The sequence below is a fragment of the Pelobates fuscus genome, chromosome 3 (assembly GCF_036172605.1).
Source record: "Pelobates fuscus isolate aPelFus1 chromosome 3, aPelFus1.pri, whole genome shotgun sequence".
Classification (NCBI taxonomy): domain Eukaryota; kingdom Metazoa; phylum Chordata; class Amphibia; order Anura; family Pelobatidae; genus Pelobates; species Pelobates fuscus.
In genome coordinates, this window is record NC_086319.1 from 380,205,553 (window position 1) to 380,226,493 (window position 20,941).

At 46.1% G+C, this 20,941-nt stretch overlaps 1 protein-coding gene across 2 annotated transcripts; it reads left to right on the forward strand.

Annotated features, from left to right (window-relative positions):
• The first annotated feature begins 300 nt into the window (after positions 1-300).
• On the forward strand, positions 301-20,550 carry ZNF653 (zinc finger protein 653). 2 transcript variants are annotated; one of them, XM_063449526.1, is made up of 9 exons: positions 301-552; positions 3,151-3,194; positions 3,849-4,046; positions 9,607-10,053; positions 10,457-10,610; positions 16,942-17,050; positions 17,530-17,644; positions 18,667-18,766; positions 19,819-20,550. In XM_063449526.1, exons 1-9 carry the CDS (start codon positions 320-322, stop codon positions 19,994-19,996), a joined length of 1,578 nt encoding a protein of 525 aa, XP_063305596.1. In that variant the 5' UTR covers positions 301-319; the 3' UTR covers positions 19,997-20,550. The 2 variants fall into 2 exon arrangements, with proteins under 2 accessions (XP_063305596.1, XP_063305597.1); XM_063449527.1 differs by lacking the exon at positions 3,151-3,194 and having other exon boundaries at positions 410-552.
• The last annotated feature ends 391 nt before the right edge of the window (positions 20,551-20,941 follow it).

The following is a 20,941-nucleotide window of genomic DNA, read 5'->3' on the forward strand; positions in this document are numbered from 1 at the left end:
TGCGGGTAGGGGAGGTGAGAAGCTGCAGCCGCCTAAGCGCTCTTAAGAGAGCGCTAAGGCGGCTGCAGCATTTAAAGGGGCGGCCGGGCCCCCTGATGGCGGGCCCCCCTCCCGGCCGGGCCCTCGGACCATGTCCGAAGTGCCCGACCGGTCAGTCCGCCCCTGATGGTGACTAGCCCCACACACTGGCACTGCAATAGCCATGCTGCACAGCCTGAGGGAGAGGGTTGGCCAGTGGTACCCAGGGGGACACTGAGTGCTCGCATTGCGCGCTGTCAATAAAGCTTGTTGCGGCGATGTGACGTCACTGGCGGCAGTCATGGCGGCCCCGGTGGAGGAGGAGGAGGAGATGAAGGTCCGGGGGAGGCCGAGGCTGACAGACACAGACCGGGCTCGGCGGCGGCTGGAGTCCCGGAAGAAGTATGACTGCCGGCGGGTGTACCTGGGAGAGGCGCACGGAGCCTGGGTACTGAGGAGGGAGCAGGGCGGCCACGGGGAGCTGTGGAGCGATGCCAAGCTGGCAGCACATCTACTGGGACTGGAGAGACACGGGTGAGAAACCTCTAACACCGACACCCGGTAACACGGGGGAGAAAAAGGGGCCCCCTCTAACACTGACACCCGGTAACACGGGGGAGAAAAAGGGGCCCCCTCTAACACTGACACCCGGTAACACGGGGGAGAAACCGGGCCCCCTCTAACACTGACACCCGGTAACACGGGGAGAAACCGGGCCCCCTCTAACACTGACACCCGGTAACACGGGGGAGAAAAAGGGGCCCCCTCTAACACTGACACCCGGTAACACGGGGGAGAAACCGGGCCCCCTCTAACACTGACACCCGGTAACACGAGGGAGAAACCGGGCCCCCTCTAACACCGACACCCGGTAACATGGGGGAGAAACCGGGCCCCCTCTAACACTGACACCCGGTAACATGGGGGAGAAACCGGGCCCCCTCTAACACTGACACCCGGTAACACGGGGGAGAAACCGGGCCCCCTTTAACACTGACACCCGGTAACACGGGGGAGAAACCGGGCCCCCTCTAACACTGACACCCGGTAACATGGGTGAGAAACCGGGCACACTGTGACACACTGAGACACCGTGACACTGACACCCTCTCTGTAACATGGGTGAGAAACCGGGCACACTGTGACACACTGATACCCGGTAACATGGGTGAGAAACCGGGCACACTGTGACACACTGATACCCGGTAACATGGGTGAGAAACCGGGCACACTGTGACACACTGACACCCGGTAACATGGGGGAGAAACCGGGCACACTGTGACACACTGATACCCGGTAACATGGGGGAGAAACCAGGCACACTGTGAGAAACCGGGCACACAGTGACACACTGAGACACCGTGACACTGACACCCTCTCTGTAACATGGGTGAGAAACCGGGCACCCTCTAACACTGACACCCTCTGTAACACGGGGGAGAAACCGGGCACTGAGTGACACGGGTGAGAAACTGGGTCACTGACACCCTCTGTAACACGGGGGAGAAACCGGGCACTGGGTGACATGGGGGAGAGACACGGGGGAGAAACTGGGCACTGGGTCACTGACCCCCTCTGTAACATGGGGGAGAAACCGGGCACTGGGTCACTGACACCCTCTGTAACATGGGGGAGAAACCGAGCACCCTCTAACTCTGACACACCGTAACGTGGGGGAGACCGGGCACTGAGTGGGAAACCGGGCACACTTTTTAACACTGATACACCGTGACATGGGGGAGACCGGGCACCCCTCTAACACACTGTAACATGGGGGAGAAACATGGGTGAGACAGGGCACACTGACACACTGTAACATGGGGGAGAAACCGGGTACTGGGTCACTGACACCCTCTGTAACATGGGGGAGAAACCGGGCACTGGGTCACTGACACCCTCTGTAACATGGTGGAGACTGGGCACACCGTGACACTGACACCTACCTCCTCTGTTACTGTAACATGGGTGAGACCGGGCACCCTCTAACACACTGTAACATGGGTGAGACCGGGCACCCTCTAACACACTGTAACATGGGTGAGACCGGGCACCCTCTAACACACTGTAACATGGGGGAGAAACATGGGTGAGACAGGGCACACTCTAACACACTGTAACATGGGGTCCTACCTGCTCTCTGTGTTACTGTAACATGGGGGAGATCGGGCACCTTCTAACACACTGTAACATGGGGGAGACTGGGCACTGAGTGAGAAACCGGGCACACTTTAACACTGATACACCGATGGGGGAGACCGGGCACCCTCTAACACACTGTAACATGGGGTCCTACCTGCTCTCTGTGTTACTGTAACATGGGGGAGACCGGGCACCCTCTAACACACTATAACATGGGGTCCTACCTGCTCTCTGTGTTACTGTAACATGGGGGAGACCGGGCACACCGTGACACATTGTAACATGGGGGAGAAACATAGGGGAGACCGGGCACAATCTGACACACTGTAACATGGGGGAGACCTGGCACTGGGTCACTGACACCCTCTAACAGGGACACCTACCTGCTCTGTGACCTACCTCCTCTGTTACTGTAACATGGGTGAGACAGGGACACCCTCTTTAACCTACCTGCTCTCTGTGTGTTACTGTAACATGGCCACCTACCTGCTGTGTGTGTTACTGTAACATGGGTGAGACCGGGCACACCGTAACAGGGACACCTACCTGCTCTGTGACCACTAACCTACCTGCTCTGTAACATGGCCACCCACCTGCTCTGTGTGTTACTGTAACATGGCCACCCACCTGCTGTGTTACTGTAACATGGCCACCTACCTGCTCTGTGTGTTACTGTAACACGGCCACCTACCTGCTCTGTGTGTTACTGTAAGGAAGAAGGTACCGTGCCCTTTGTTACTTTAACAGAGAGGGCCCAGCTAACACCTCTGTCTGTGTCTTACTGTAAAGTAGAGGGCTGGGCTTGCCCTGTGTGTGTGTTACCGTAACGGAGAGGGCATGGACTAGCACCAGCCTCTGTGTGTGTTACCGTAACGCAGAGGGCATGGCTTGCACTATGTGTTGCTGCAAAGGATAGGGCTGATTTCATGCCACGATCTCTCTTTTACTGTAACTTAGCGAGCAGGGCTCACACTGTGCTCTGTGTGTTACAGGAAACCCATTGAGGATATCCCGGAGAGTGAGCAGCAGAAGAAGAGTATGTCTGCCTGCACAATGGGACACACAGACTGGCTTATCTACACCTGGGCATAATGGGATAAACAGACTGGCATTTACACCTGGGCACCATGGATATACAGACTGGCATTACTGCACCTGGCCACAGTGGGACATAGAGGCTAATAACACAATTCACAGGCACAGTGGAACTTGTAACTTGACATCTCTGTGCCTTGGCAGGGAGGCACATACAGACTGATAAAATTTGTAGGCACAGTGTGGTTTGCAGACTGGCAGAGCTACACCTGGGTACAGTGGGCTATATATACTGGCATTTTACATTTGGGCACAATAGGATACACAACCATTTCTAGAGACAGGCACAGAGGAAAATACTGACTGACTTCATAAGTCTTAACCACATAGGTGCTGGTTATTCACATAGACAAAGTGATAAAAAATTGGCTGGCATTGTAAAACCAAAACACCGTATGAGGCACAAACTGCCAGTGCAAATATCAGACACCGCAAAAAAAAATAAAAAAAAAAAAAATATATATATATATATATATATATATATATATATATATATAGAGTACCTGCATGTGCTTATCATTGACATTACTCATTTTACGAGAAAATCTTTACTTTTCCAGTACTGAACCTGGCATCGTGTCTCTCTGCTCTGTAGGAAAAAGAGGCTGTTTGAATAGCCTGATTAGCTTGGTAACCTGGTATCAAGATCACAGTAGCCACTGCTCCCATGAACCTAGTCTGTCTGAGCTTGACACAAGTCATTTCCTGTATGTCACTGCAGTGTGGCAATGCCAGGCTGGGCATCACTTTTTCCAGGATCTTCAGTGTCCACTCAAGAAGCTGAATCAGCAAGGTGAGTCTACTTTCCGTGGTATTACCAAGCCAGCTGTAGGAAAAGTGAGCATGAACGTCTTGAGCTAGTTCTTTATCAGGAACTGGTTCTTATCTAAAAGTGACAGGTTTGAAAATGTCCTCACCCAGCACTATGCTCTCACCTTCCAAGGCTAAAGCCATACAGTTTGACTACTACTACAGGGTCCCTAAGTCACCCAAAGCTCCGGCCGGGGATCCACAGAACTTGTTGCTGAGTTCCCAGTTGTTTCAAAGCAAACAGCTCATACAAGCTTGCAGTCGTGACTCACCTACCCACCATTTTGAAGGCTCAGACCTTTCCTTCTTTAACAACCTTTCCAGATCTGCAATGCTTTGGAGGCACTCTTTGTTAATGGTCAGTAAGCAGGGCCGGTGCAAGGATTCTTGCCGCCCTAGGCAACAATAAATTTTGACGGCCCCTCATGAATGCAACTACATTCCCTCAGAGGTTTATTCGCTAAGCTCTGAATTACACTAAAGAGACATTTAGGGAAAGAGGCGCAATGAGTAGATAGTAAAGGGAAACTATAGTGCCAGGAAAATAAACTTGTTATCCTGGCACTATAGCTTCCCCCTCCGTCAAGCGCATCCCCCCTCGTGGTGCAGCAGGGGTTAAAACCCCTTCTGTCACTTACCTGGGTCCAGCACAAATGTCTTTTGTGCTGGCTTGGTTCCGCCTTCGCTCCTCAATGGCCGCGCTCGCAGTGGTATTTTTGTGACTGGACGTCCCCGTGCATAGCCACTAGAGGAGTTAACCCTGAACGGTAATTACTGAAGTTTCTTAAAAATTGCAATAATTACCTTTGCAGTGTCACTTACACAATCTCACTAATACACACACTCTCTCACTGGCATACACACTCTAACGCATACACATTCTCACTGACCTACACATTGTCACTTGCACACTCTCCCTAACACACACACCCAGTCACTTGCACACCCTCCCTAACACACACCCCCAGAGTCACTTGCACACTCTCACTAGCACACACACAGATTCACTTGCACACTCTCACTAGCACACACACAGATTCACTTGCACACTCTCACTAACACACACACAGATTCACTTGCACACTCTCACTAGCACACACACAGATTCACTTGCACACTCTCACTAGCACACACACAGATTCACTTGCACAATCTCACTAACACACACACAGATTCACTTGCACACTCTCACTAGCACACACACAGATTCACTTGCACAATCTCACTAGCACACACACAGATTCACTTGCGCACACACACACACACACACACACATTCACTTGCACACTCGCACTAACACACACACATTCACTTGCACACTCTCACTAACACACAGACATTCACTTGCACACTCTCACTAAAGAAAAACAAGTTACCTGCACTCTCTCCTTAATCCCTAATGTATTTGTAAAACAAATGGAGGTTTTTTAGTTACCTCCAATGGCCATGAGAGGATGAGCCCACCTGCCAACGTCAAGGCAGACCCCCTTGAGCCTCTGGCAAAAAATCTCTACTGAGACAGAAAGGGGTATTTTTTATATACACCCTTATACATTATTAACCCTTAATAGGGAACACATGGGACACTGTCACTAACACACACACATTCACTTGCACACTGTCACTAACACACACACATTCACTTGCACACTGTCACTAACACACACACATTCACTTGCACACTGTCACTAACACACACACATTCACTTGCACACTGTCACTAACACACACACATTCACTTGCACACTGTCACTAACACACACACATTCACTTGCACACTGTCACTAACACACACACATTCACTTGCACACTGTCACTAACACACACATTCACTTGCACACTGTCACTAACACACACACATTCACTTGCACACTGTCACTAACACACACACATTCACTTGCACGCTGTCACTAACACACACACATTCACTTGCACGCTGTCACTAACACACACACATTCACTTGCACGCTGTCACTAACACACACACATTCACTTGCACGCTGTCACTAACACACACACATTCACTTGCACGCTGTCACTAACACACACACATTCACTTGCACACTGTCACTAACACACACACATTCACTTGCACACTGTCACTAACACACACACATTCACTTCACACTCTCACTAACACACACACACATTCACTTGCACACTCTCACTAACACACACACACATTCACTTGCACACTCTCACTAACACACACACACATTCACTTGCACACTCTCACTAACACACACACACATTCACTTGCACACACTCACTCTCACTAACGCACACACTCTCACTAGCTCGCTCTCACTAGCACGCTCTCACTAGCACGCTCTCGCTCTCACTAGCACGCTCTCACTAGCACGCTCTCGCTCTCACTAGCACGCTCTCGCTCTCACTAGCACGCTCTCGCTCTCACTAGCACGCTCTCGCTCTCACTAGCACGCTCTCACTAGCACGCTCTCGCTCTCACTAGCACGCTCTCGCTCTCACTAGCACGCTCTCGCTCTCACTAGCACGCTCTCGCTCTCACTAGCACGCTCTCGCTCTCACTAGCACGCTCTCGCTCTCACTAGCACGCTCTCGCTCTCACTAGCACGCTCTCGCTCTCACTAGCACGCTCTCGCTCTCACTAGCACGCTCTCGCTCTCACTAGCACGCTCTCGCTCTCACTAGCACGCTCTCGCTCTCACTAGCACGCTCTCGCTCTCACTAGCACGCTCTCGCTCTCACTAGCACGCTCTCGCTCTCACTAGCACGCTCTCGCTCTCACTAGCACGCTCTCGCTCTCACTAGCACGCTCTCACTAGCACGCTCTCGCTCTCACTAGCACGCTCTCGCTCTCACTAGCACGCTCTCGCTCTCACTAGCACGCTCTCACTAGCACGCTCTCGCTCTCACTAGCACGCTCTCGCTCTCACTAGCACGCTCTCGCTCTCACTAGCACGCTCTCGCTCTCACTAGCACGCTCTCGCTCTCACTAGCACACTCTCGCTCTCACTAGCACACTCTCGCTCTCACTAGCACACTCTCGCTCTCACTAGCACACTCTCGCTCTCACTAGCACACTCTCGCTCTCACTAGCACACTCTCGCTCTCACTAGCACACTCTCGCTCTCACTAGCACACTCTCGCTCTCACTAGCACACTCTCGCTCTCACTAGCACACTCTCGCTCTCACTAGCACACTCTCGCTCTCACTAGCACACTCTCGCTCTCACTAGCACACTCTCGCTCTCACTAGCACACTCTCGCTCTCACTAGCACACTCTCGCTCTCACTAGCACACTCTCGCTCTCACTAGCACACTCTCGCTCTCACTAGCACACTCTCGCTCTCACTAGCACACTCGCACACCCGGAGTCACTTGCACACTCGCACACCCGGAGTCACTTGCACACTCTCGCTCTCACTAGCACACTCGCACACCCGGAGTCACTTGCACACTCTCACTAGCACACTCGCACACCCGGAGTCACTTGCACACTCTCACTAACACGCATTGTCACTCAAACACAAACTCACAACACTTTACATAAGTCACACTTTATGTAAACACATAAACACAACAATTTAATACACTCCCTCATAAACAAACATGCACACAATAAGCAATCCCACTTAACCATACCTGGGTGCTGTGAAGATGAGCAGAGGTCCAAGCTGCAGAATCCAGGATGTTGCTCTTCTTTCTCCTGGGGGAACAGGAGAGCCCTGCACTGTGAGCACAGGCTACTTCCTGCTCCCTCTACCGGGGTTCACAGGTCACATCCCGGCTTCCCCTGCCTGCAGGAAGCACCGTGCTCTGCAGTAAACCCCACTGCCCGATCAGGTAATCGACTGCAGAGGGAGCCCAGCAGCTGAATGGCTGTGCTGGGGGGTGGCTAAGGAGCTGCTCACCCAGCACAGCATCCCCAGATGGCTATAGCAGGGTTTCCTCCCAGAGGCTGGCGCCCCAGGCGAATGCCTTATTCGCTTTAATGGTAGCGCCGGCCCTGTCAGTAAGATGCTGAGAGATAAAGGCGTCAGATACCGCTGGGGCCCGGGACGAAAGTTGTCGGTGCAGCATGGTGAGAAGCGAATTTACCTCTTCAGATTTCAGAAGCAGAGCGATTTCTCAAGGTATTAAACTTGCCTGTACCCGATAACATACATACAAATACTCGAAGCAACCACTTCCACTGAATCTCCTACTCAATCATCGGACATGGATAATATCCAGCCATTTTACCCCAAGCAGAAACATATAGCAGTGACACGGCCACCTGAGTAGGCACCCACCTACTGCTCCAAATGTTGTTAATCTGTTGGAGCTAGAGATAGCCCCACCCCCAACTACAATCGTTTTGAGCTAATTTTGTTCTGTTCTATGTAGCCCACCTTACGCACCACGGTGCTCATTATCAAAAGATACACATTTTTCTCTCTGGAGTCTTATACCCCCCCATCTACAGCGATTTAACCCAGAGTTCTTAGTTAGTCCAAATTTCACAGTGCAGACGTCCCTAGATTAAAATGAGTTGGACAGGAATAAAGTGATTGTATGCGATATATATATATATATATATATATATATATATATATATATATATATATACACACACACACAAGTTATGTCTGTGTGACACTTTTCCTTTTATTTTTGTATGCACTTAAAATGTAGTGTAACACGCCTATACCTGTATGTATAACCCAGATATTCTACAACAAAAATATATAATGAAAAGAAAATGTCCTCTCCCATTTAAACACTATTGAACCGTTTACTGGTGTGAGCTGTGGAATGGAGGTAAATTTAAAATAAAAAAACACATTTACTTCATTAGAAATTCCCAGTGTGGGCTTGATGTTGGCAATTCATGTTGCTCTGGACATACTTATCTCCCTGGACAGCATTGTGCGAGCGCATGCATAATTAGGCATTCCAATCAATATTGCGGTGCCCACGCACATGGAACCTTGGAGATTAAAGGAAAACTGTCACCTCAAATCTATTTTTTTTTTAAATATAATAATCCTTTCATCAAGTATTGAAAGGAAATATATATTTTATTTTAATGAAGTATATGTTAAAAACAATAAAAATGAATAAATGAAAAAACTTCATCCCTACCTTTAGTATAGGATAGGATAATTCAGCCATATACATGCATTGTCTGTCTGACCCAAGGTGCATGTATATGGCTCAGGCAACCTGTCATATACTAATAGTGATATATAAACATCTATTTCATTTTAATGCTTGATGAAAGGTTCATTACATTAAAAATAGTGTTGAGGTGACAGTTGCATTTAAATTAAATTAATTAGCATTACATGCGTTGCCAGAACATACATGATGTGAATGGATAGAATGAAAACTCTTTTATTTCTATAAAAGCACAAAACACAGCTAACAGTTTCTCTTTGAGACCAAATGATCGATGGTAAATTGCTAATGGATGATGGGGATACTGTTTGAAGTGTAGGGTGTTTCTTTTGCAATGCACGGAGAGTTCATGCCAAGTGCAGCCAATCAATGATCTGTGAATTCTTTCCCCTAACAGGATTTGACGATGGAGTCAGTTCAGATGATTCTTCTACCGGTTCTCCCCTAGTAGAGCACACTTCCAATACCTGCTCCTCAACGGAGCAAACCGTTCACACGCTGTACCCTCACTCCAGTGAGAACTTAAATGGAGATGAGGCTCAGTGTGCAGATGAATCTGAGACTGTGGTGTGTGTCCCCATGGGACCAGTAACTGAGGAGCTCTTTGAAGGGGTGACCCAAGAGACCCTAGGACAAGTTGTAGCTGCGAGTTGTCCCTCCCAGGTCATCATCATTGCTGGACCCGGCTACGAGGCCTTGACAGCAGAGGGAATCCAGCTGGATGTGACAGGAGGAAGTGCTGGGGAGGAGGGAACCTGCACAACACTTGAGGCAATGTCCGCTTATACTCAGACTGAGATCATGGACCCGGAAATGGAGCAGCACATGGCTGATACTGTAACAGGTAATTTACCCAGAAAGCACAGCAATGGGAGAGTTGGAGAATATCCTTGCCATGCGCACTAACAGTAAGCCGACATGGGGGGTTGTAACTGCCAAATATAGGGTGTGGTGACTGCGAGGTGCGGTGGAAGGTCGTTATACTTGCCTGAAGCTGTCCTCGTGGCTGCCGCTATTATTTTCCAGGGAGCTTTATTTTAGCTCCTGGCACTTCATCACTGCTGTCCTCTTGTGCGAGAGTCCAACTCTAAGGTCCATGAAGGATCCCTTACAGATTGTCACTTTCAGTTTACATTACAAAGGGTATATGTTTCATTTATGAAAGGCACATTTTGAAATTTTATATTTTTGGATACTCAACTAGAATGAGTGAAAGGCTGAACTTTAATATTTCTATGTCTAAACAGAGGAGGACCCACTTTATGGTCTGCAGAGAATGGAACCCGAAAGCCAGGGGGAATGTGACGGTGACCTTGTTCAAAGTCAGTCTGAACCACTTTCCACAGAAGTCCAGGAATACGGGACAAACTCAACACAAGCTGTTCCTAAGGAGCCTGAGAAGTGAGTGCAAGATGGAGCGAGTAAGGGTGAATCCTATATTTTATTAATTTTTAAATTTTTATTTAAAAAGTAGATGTGGATAATATTAATGTATACGCCATGCACATTCATTGGCTTTTGAATTGGCAGTATAAAGAAGGTGGCTAATAAACCTTCAACCTTGCCGTCGATATTGAACACAAAGACCCAAACAGCCACACTATAACTTAATGCACAGATTACAATGAATATTATTGGGCAGTTAGATTGTCCCTGTAATAAAACTCTCTTAACTTGTGTACAATACGTTTTCCAAGGTTATCTTTATTTTGCTTGCTAGTAAGTTTCCCTTTAGCCATTTGGTAGTCCTATATGCATAGTTTAGGAAGTATCTCACTAGCCTGGGCAATTAAAGGTTAATAATCTCCACAAGATCTTTAGATGTTTTTTATTCGGTTAGCTATATTCAAGCACTGATATTGCCCATGCAATCCTTGATGGGTGGCCCAGTTATCATACAATCACTGGGTAATATAGGGGAGCCGGATCAGACTGTGTAACTATTAGAACAAGCATTGGATTTACCCACCACATGCAGTTGCCAAAAATGACACAAGTACGGCCCTACACTCACATTTTGGGGTGGTTTGTGAGCATTGATGGGCTTAGACACAGTGGCCATATGGTGCAACTATATCTCCACTTATTGTACATAAACCGGCCATTCTAAATTAACTTGAAAGATTGTTTGAAAAAATGCTTAAAAGGACATGCATCCTTCGACCACTATTTGTTTTGAAACTAGCAAGCAAACCCTTTTAAACAAATACACAAGCCAAATAAAGCAAGAAAACCTTGGGAAAGTATGAATTGAAGTTTACAAACCTACTATAAACTCAGTCAGATTGTGTTATTAAGCATGCCTCCCAATTCCACTAATGAAAGAAACGGGACATCAGATATCATTGTGTAGCAGTAGGAAAGAGAACCCTGACCCAGAGCCTATTCTGCATGAATCACTCAGAGGCTAGATCAGTGCGCCCCATTTCCTTCTCTCCCTCCAACCCTACCCTAAAGTGACTGTAGAAACCATAGGCAAGAAGAAGCGGGTAAATATGAAAAACTAATTATATTACCTGCTTTTTTTTTTAACCTGGTGAGTGAGGCAACTAGCAAAAATTTGAATAGGTACTAGCCCTTTAAAGTGCAATGAATTCTTTAATATATGCAATAAATTGGAAAAACAGCTGCTTTTACACTCAGGTGCAACTTGCCCCCAAAAAAGTTTGAGTGTAGCACTAATAAATGAAATATATAGGTAGAGCTATACCTTTAAAATCGACAGATATTGTTTTTCAAATCTCCTAAAAATGTACATAATATTTTATCCTTCTTTTATTATCTGATTTCCTGCATGCTAAACACTGACCACACCCATAAAAAGCCTCTTTCATTATTCAAAATCGTAGAATTTACTCCTCTGTGAATGAACCTTGGTCGTTCTGGTAAAATTCCTTTTAAAATAGGGTCTTGCAGTAAAATGGGCCAATATTTTCTCACGATCCCTCTCACTTTTTTATTATCGGTACTAAAAATGCAAATAAAAGGAACATCTTTTTTATTGGTTCTTTGTTTTCCATCTTGTATTCAAGCATAGTATTTCGTTCCTTACTATGAGGCAACTGTCTAATCCCTAGCTAAAGCTTTTGTATGAGACCATTCTTTCAAAGTGATGTCCCTTTAAGAGGTTCGATGTGTGCTTTGCCAAACTTGCAGTGAAATTGATCTGACCCAATTCTAATCTCCAACATATAATAGGTGTGATCTGAGTTTACATGCTTACTGCAGTGGTGTTTTTCAGGACTTTTGCTGCCCCTTGCCCTACTCTGGAATGTGTTACTTTTGTTAAAGTGTGTTTACACCAAAACCATATATATTAATACGCTAAGAGACTTTATCACCGAACTCTGAATTGTATCAAATTGTGCTCCTAATGGCAAAATTTAGGCCAAAAACACTGATCTAGAACATTGTTGAAATTGTTAGTCACTTTTTGGCTAATGCAGCAGGGACATTTGTACACATTTGTTTTTTAATGCGTTAAAAAAATAAATGAACAAATGTTTTTTTTTTGTTTGTTTTTTTGTTGTCGCTGTGCATGAAATTAATACAGACAGACCTGCGGTACCCCAAGGGCAATCCGCAGGTTTAGGGTGTTGCAGTACAGTTGGAGTAATAGATTATATATGCACAATTTTATAGTATTATGAACATATGTTAACATATATGATAGTCCTAGTCTGGTCTATCTAGCAGGTATACAGGCTAGGTGAATCATGTGTGGTATGGCTAGACAACATGCAAGGGGAGATGCTAGAAGGTAAACAATCTGATCTGTAGCCAGGCTATGATATCGCTTAGGTTTAAACATGAGGGTTAGCTTGGGTGCTTCGTCCGAGAGGCTTGTGAAAGTTCTACAGCGAGGAGTTTGCTTCCGCTAAAAACAGTATAGCTCGCACTGCCCAGTTTGGAGCTGTGTATGGATGGTGTTCTACTCCCTAAATTAGATTAAACAGTCCCGGTCTCGCTGGGTATCAGGTAGGAACTATTACACATAGTTCTGGTGCTGGGAGTTCTGATAAGGAGTGTCGCTGTCAGCCGATGCCCTTTTTCGGGAAGCAGCAGCTGTCAGCTGAGGATTTGTAGGTTGCCGCGGGGGTGGCGGTGACGGTGTCCCCCCAGCCCCAGGCTTGTACATAGGCCCGCATCTCGTTGCTACAAACTCTGTGGCTTCTTGTGCCCGAGTTTTCTCCCGGTATGGGAGCGACAGAGGGCCTGGTGATTTACGGCCGCTTGCGGCGTCTGAGCCTCCGTGGGTGTGGGTGATGCTTCAGGGTGTTCCCCCTGGCGGGTGGGCTCTGGACTTTGCAGGTAGGTGGGTGGTCTAAAGTTGTGCCCGAGGGTGTATCCCCCGACCTCCGCCGCTGCTGGCCCCGCTCACCCGTTATCTGTGGGTTGTTCTGTGCCGCCCGCTGCCACTCCCATAGCGTGTCCCAGAAGTGTTGAAAGATTTTGTCTAGGCGTTGCATGGTGTCGTTGGTGGGCTTGTGCCGTGGGAGTGGGGTCTGTAGGAGTGGTACGCTGTCGGCCTCCATCTTGGATGTGCCGCATGGAGGACACCATCTTCTTGTCGCTGCTGCCTGATTTGGTGCGGGCGGACTGCTCCAGGCACACCGTGAAGACTGGGATAACCCCCGCCAGTCCAGAGGGGTTTAGGAGGTATGAGGAGAGCGGCCGTCTCTCCGCTGCAGGATCGCAAGTAGGCCTCCCGATATATTTGCGGGTTCCCGGTCGGTTGCACATAAAAGTTTAGTACCCTACAGGTGTAGTTTGTGACGGTTATCTGGGGTTTTTGCCCCATATTGTGCAGTATTTGCCAGGAGCTTATTGTCTGCACGTCTATTCAGTCTGGGTGTTAGGCTCCGCCCCCAAATAGTTTCATTTTTAATCAGCACAGTGTGTTCACTTAAAGTCTCATCTCCTGCTTATTGAATGTTAATCACACACAGGAGGTTCTTGCAAGGTCTAGCAGGCTACTAACAAAGCAGGAGACATTCCAAATTAAACAGACTGCAATGAAGGAAGATTAAACATACATTCTCCAATTCTTATGAAATGCCAAATATTTCAAATTACACACCAATCCAGTTCTCAAAGGGAGCCAAAAATCACTTATGTGAAATAAACCTGCAGGGACAGACCATTTTGAAAACTTTATTTTATTTTTTTATAACTCTTTATTTAGATTGTGCAAAGGATTGACAAACACGCATATAATGCAACAACAGCATGTATACAACTATCAACAACCGTAATCGCATGGCATTTGGTAAAGCAACAACATTTTCATAATGTTATAATTATGAAACTCAAGCTAAATGGATGTTGTTACGGACCGTTTCAGCAGAAAAGGGTAAAAATCCGTTTAGGCGATAATCCCCTTTTCACAAAAAGGCACAGCTACTGTAAAAGCACCAAAACTCACGAATTCGGATATAGGTGAATACATCAAACTCCCGAACTGCATACAAGGGAATAAGGTAGCACTCCAAACTCCCGAACTGGAACCTCACGAATTGCTGCTAGCAGACGAACAGGAAAAGCTCCCAAGCGGCTTACACTCCTGGCAGTCAGTCCCTATCAGCATACAGTGAATCCCCCCCAAGAACGAGACAAGGCTCCGTGTTGAGGGTCAAGCAGTGGTCTGAGGTGCTGGCACACCCAGCCTGGTTTTTATTACAAATGAACACATACAGGCCACACCCAGGGGGAGGCATAAAATAACCAATAGTATCACGGGTGCAACCCACACATCCCCTCCCCTTAGTGTGACACATAATCCCATTATACATACAGTTAAAACATACTTTTTACCCAACTTTCATAACTCTAAAACCATACATCACATTCACATATCCACAATCAATCCATTCAGGGGAACAACATATTAAAAATTGGCATGAATCAGACCAGGGGTTCAAAAGTTAGTAAAGTATCTTTTAAAACCCCTGGCAGCATGGCAAAAAAACATCCCCACAATGCATCCTGGTTTCATCCCTTCTGCCCTGGAGATAATTGGAGAAGTAATCCAATTATCCAGGACTAGAGGCAGACTCCATTAACCACATGGTTGCAAAACAACATAAAACACTTTAAAATACATAAAGTCACATTTTACACATAACACACAGACATTTCACATATCCCCAGATAGCTCAGGTCTGAGTGCACATTATTAGGTGAATGGCACTCAGACCAACCAAATACAGTTTAATCGCCATAGAGCCAAAGTCTTTAATCACACGAATAGGCTCCATGGCATAGCTATCTGGGTTACCACAGCTCACACAGGGCAAGTACCAAATGACACCACTGTATTTAAAGGGCCAGAATGAGTGACATACACTCTGGTATGGCCGAATACTGTTTTTAAAGGGCCCAATCTCCCAGGGCCATAGTCCAAAGGCAGCAGGCGGGCAGCCAGGCTTCTCCAATGCAATGTGGCGAGATTGCTCTCGTCACAGATGTGTCCACTTAATAAACAAAAGTTAGGTACGTAGTTGGCAAGGCATAAGTAGGCACATGGAAAACATAGTATAGTAGCTACTGGATCCCCACTATCACAGCTGCATCTTATTACAGGCTGAAAACAATATGATGGTCTAAGAATATATAAACAAAATTAAGGAAAACTGCTTGGTTTAGCATGTAACAACGATTTGATAAATTAAGCTAGAGGGTCAGAATGGCAACCACTCCGCCAGAGGGGACCCCACAGAAACAACTGGCAGATTGCTCAAGTGGAGAAGTGAAGTCCAATTCGCTGACGTGTCATCCCACTGTGGTAGGCCTGTGAAGGTCGTTGGAGGTAGCCACATTGGAGGATACAAGTTAGGGCACCTCTCCAGCCCCAGGCCATTATCCTGGCCCGCGTCAGTAAATCATGGACCTGGGGGCTCTCAAAAGTCCAAGTCCTTCCCCATAGGGGATAACAGAAGACCCAGGTGTTGTAGGGCCGCTGGGTGCGGGTAGCCTTCTGTACATGTGGACGATGCACTTGTCTCACTCCTGTTGGCTGTTGGCCCAGGTGGGCTAGTAGTATCAGGAACTCGTGCTGGTGAAGGTTTTTGTTGCCCGAGGTGGGCCCCCTCCGCTCCCTGCTCTCACTCCTCCATTCCTGATGTACTGATGGCGAGCACCGCGGCTGGCCCCAGAGACTGGTAAGTCTTCATATAGTGCAGACTGGCGTGTTGGGAGCGGATTAAATCGCTTACATTGAGGAACATGCTCGGAGCTCACCCAACACACGTTCAGGCCCTGCCCCCTTGAAAACTATTTTATTTGTGAAATCAGATAAAGCAGGAATGTTGAAGGCGCAGTATTAAGATTCTATATTTTACATGTAAGTATAATGCACAGATAGATTGAAAGTAAGAACTGTGGCTCACAGGTCCACCACAATTTATGCAAAGAGCAGGTTATAGAAAGACAACTAGGTCTAGGGACAGCCAGTTATACTCCATAGAACTTCGACTGCTTCAGGTGTGTGAAGTGACCCTTTAATGGATCCCACGGATGGATCTCTTGGGAAAAACCCACAATGTGTCCGCTATTTGATGCCACATGGATCTATTGAAATCTAAAGACAGTACATTTTCTGACTATACACTTTTATTTCCGTAGATCATTTTGGAGAGCTCTCTGTGTCTAAGTTTCAAGATGCACGCAGTGCAGTTCTTGCCCAGAGCAGCTGTCCTGTTGCCATTTATGTGTTTTGCATTCGTTCCTGCAGGAGGAAGAGTCGACGTTGCAGGGCCCTGAATGGTGATGGAGTGTTAGAGATGTTCCACTGTCCATATGAAGGCTGCACACAGGTCTATACAGCACTTAACAGTTTCCAGGTACTCGTGATTCCTTTACTGAGTTCACACTGAGCACATTATTACTCTGCTTCCTGTTTATACATTTACCTGTGTTTTACTGCTCGCTGTGTCTCTTGTCAATAGTCAGTTGTGAGTTGTTATTGTTGTTAATTTCTTATTTTGCAACACTGAGCTGTCTGCCTCTCCCTCCATCTCATTGCATGTTTACAGTGAGCCGTTGTATCGTTTCGGCATTAAAGAGGTGAAGCATTGTTTTTTAACCACTTCTAAAGGCATTGACCTGTCTTTGATTCACTCACTTCTCTACTCTATCTGTATTTCACAACTACCAATCTGCATGTCTCACATCCCTTCTCCGGTGTATCTCTTTTCTCTTGCACTGTCCAGCTGTGTGTGTCTGTAACAAAGTATTTAAGTGCCTTTATTGCTGTGTTCTATGTTTACGATCACTGAGAACACGACTAGCGCTCTGCAATTCCGCTCTATCTATTCCTCAGAATCATGTGAATCTGGTTCACAGAAAAGGCAAAACCAAGGTGTGTCCTGAACCTGGCTGTGGAAAGCGATTCTACCTGTCTAATCACCTCCGCCGTCACATGATCATACATACAGGTATGGCATTATCAGGAGGACATCAAGTCTGTAGTATGCATGGGATGACCACACACACAAGTACAGCATGGACAAATTGATATTGGGCAGATTAATTCTGAGGAACTGACTTATTAACATGTGAACATCAACCAAATCTTGGAATAAATGTAAAGGTACCAAAATCCATAAGATTTATTCACTCATAAGGCATTAAAAATAGACAAAAAGTCAGTGTTTACCTTCCTTTCTTAAACTGGCACTGGTCTCTAGTTCAGTGAGTTCCCATTTATTCAAGGTGGCTGGGCAACTTTATTTGATCTTGGTAAAATATAACTTTTTTTTATATGAGATGCAAAGCTCTGTGGCTCCTATAGGGAGGACAGGACCACACAGTGTTGGTGCCTAGCTGATAATGTGTTTACTTTTTTTTTTTTTTTGTAAATCTTTATTTTTGCGTGCAGTGTTAGGTTACAAGCTTTCTCATTGACTTTATGACTTATGACAGAAGTTATACAGTTAGTGGTATACAGATAAGGTCAAGAAGTGCTGCACATTTTTTTTTTTTTGTGTAGGATAACAAGCGTAGTCCTAGTAAGGCAATACATTAGCATAGATTACAGAAAAACATGTCAATTGCCCGTAATGTGTTTACTTTTTAATGATTTAAGATGTGGTTAACGGTTATTGTTGATTTCACTGAAGAGGCTGGTACCGTTATATTTATTCCGTTGCTGTTTGCATTTTTGTTATGTTCGTGGGGAGAGATTGAGGATTCCATTGCTCTATTGGAGAGAGAGAAAGAGAATACATTGATATTTACCTTGCCCAGCAGCAGCAACTAAGGTGAATCCGCTGCATTGTGTGAAGTCAACTTTTGAGCTTTATACCATTATCACTGTGTGAATTTTACACATTTCTGCAGTTCTGAGAGTTGGTGCAGTGTTGTCGCTCTTGTAGTGGAGCTTAGACTCGCCCTGTAAGAGTGTTAGAAGAAAGAAAAATATCTGCTCTTATAACTTGTTACTTTTGTGTGTAACTAGGTGTTCGTGAATTTATCTGTGAAACCTGCGGTAAGTCATTTAAAAGGAAAAGTCATCTCGAAGTCCACAGAAGAACACACACTGGAGAGACACCATTACAGTAAGTGGAGAGACCAGATCAATTTAAAGAAAGAGTGCAAGATTAGTGACTGTTACAGAACATGTGTAGATCAAAGTCTGATACTGTGTGGAGAGAGGACTGCAGCCCATAATGCGTTCTAGCAGAGGATTGGAGCCCATGGTATGTTGAGGGGGGGGGGAGGAGGAGGATTGGAGGTCATGATAAATTTTGAGGGGGGATTGAAAACCATGATACACCAGAGGGGAAGATTGGAGACCATGATTTGTTAGACGGGAGCATTGGAACCCTTAATATGGTGGGGATGGGGGCGGGGGGCATAGGAACTCATGGTACGTTGGAGTTCATGATACGTGGGGCAGGGAGGGGTTTGAGACCATGATATGTTAGGGGGATGGTGGTTTGGAGACCATGACTCGTGGTAGGAGGGACTGGAGCCCATGATACATTACAGAAGGGGTGTGGGACCCATGATACATTAGAGCAAAAGATTGAGGCGCATGATACATTAGAGCGAGGGATCTGAACCCATGGTTTGGAGCTTATAACATTTTGAGGGAAAGGTAGGGAGGGGAAATTGAGACAATGACATGTTACAGGGACGAGATTGGAGCTCATGATACTTTGGGTGGAAGATTGGGGACCTTGACAGGTGAGCGGGAGAAAATGGTGGCCCATTATATGTTAAGGGGATGGAAGCCCATGATGGTAAAAGCATGGTTCACAGTGTGTTCAAGTCTGATCGAGACTGTACTTACTTCTGCTTTTGGTCTATAGGGGGCAGTGCATTATCTGCTGTGTATATTGTAAATGTGCAGCACTGTGATGTCTGCCTGAGCTGCTTGACGAATGTTCGAAAACGCCAGCAGTGCTGTATTCCTTTAGCTTAGTGTATGTGTAAATCAGCGTGTGTGTGTATCAAGCATCCAAGCTTCCAATCAGAGATGTCCATAGCTTTGCCTTTGTCTTCTTTAATAAGCACTGATGGCAGTCCAATAATATTAGATAATGATTTTCAGACAATATTATGTGCTTTGCCTAAAGATTTACGTGACTTTTATTTCGTCCTGGAGGTGCGAGGTTTGCGGCTTCCAATGCAGGCAGCGGGCATCTCTTAATTGGCATATGAAGAAACACCAGGCTGAGGTTCAGTACAGTTTCTCCTGTGAACATTGTGGTAAACTCTTTGAGAAGCAAGACAGCGTAAAGTTTCACAAACTAAAGAGCCACCCAGAGGGCAGGACAACATAGAGGATACATGGAATGTGGAGTGCGTAATGCCCATAATAAATTTTGTTATACGGAGTTATCGCCTGACTGCATTGAAGTGATACGACTACTACGGAGACCAGTGTGGGTAAAGGAGTGGATTATTTCACTACCACACCACTGTGAACACATGGGACTGAGAACCTTAGTTGGTGAGCACCTGGGCACCATATGCTAAGATGACTTTACTGAAATTACTGTGGCGACTAACGGGTATTTCTCCAGGTCATGTGAAACTGAGATGCTTTGCTTGACAAAAATGAGACGTGCAGTTCATAGCTGTAGACGTTAACAGCCAGTACATAAGACCTTTTCCTCCCTTGCCTTCCTAAGAGTGTCCGTATTTTATCATTATTTATTTATAGTGGAACTTCCTGTTTTAAGGAATTCATTCTTTCTAATGGCAAACAGTGTGCCCTGGAGGTTGAAATTGTGTAGATTTTAGCCATTCCTTGTGGAAAGTGATCTGACCACTGCTATTTTAAATTTCCGGTCACCCTATATGATCCCGTTTTACAATTCAAGGGGTTTTTATTTTTTTTAATGCAGTATTTAATTTGTACATTTTGAACATGAATTCCAACTTTATTCATTGGAAAACCGTTTTGACAAAAGTGTATTGAATCAGTAATACAAGAAGAGAACTATAATATGCAATTATTCTTATTATCCATAAATGACCTACATTGCAGGTTACTCAAAACAGCATCATGTGTCCTCCTTTCATTTTTACACCGTTATTTTGTGTGTGTGTGTGTGTGTGTGTTTTGCATGTATATTGCGCTTTCATGATCATGTGTGACTGCTCTCAGGGCTGATGAAAAATGTATATACATTCCAGCAACCTCACAATGTTTCAATATAACGAACACATTTCATAACACGGTGTAGATGAGACCCAAAATATAATCCAAACCTCAATCTACC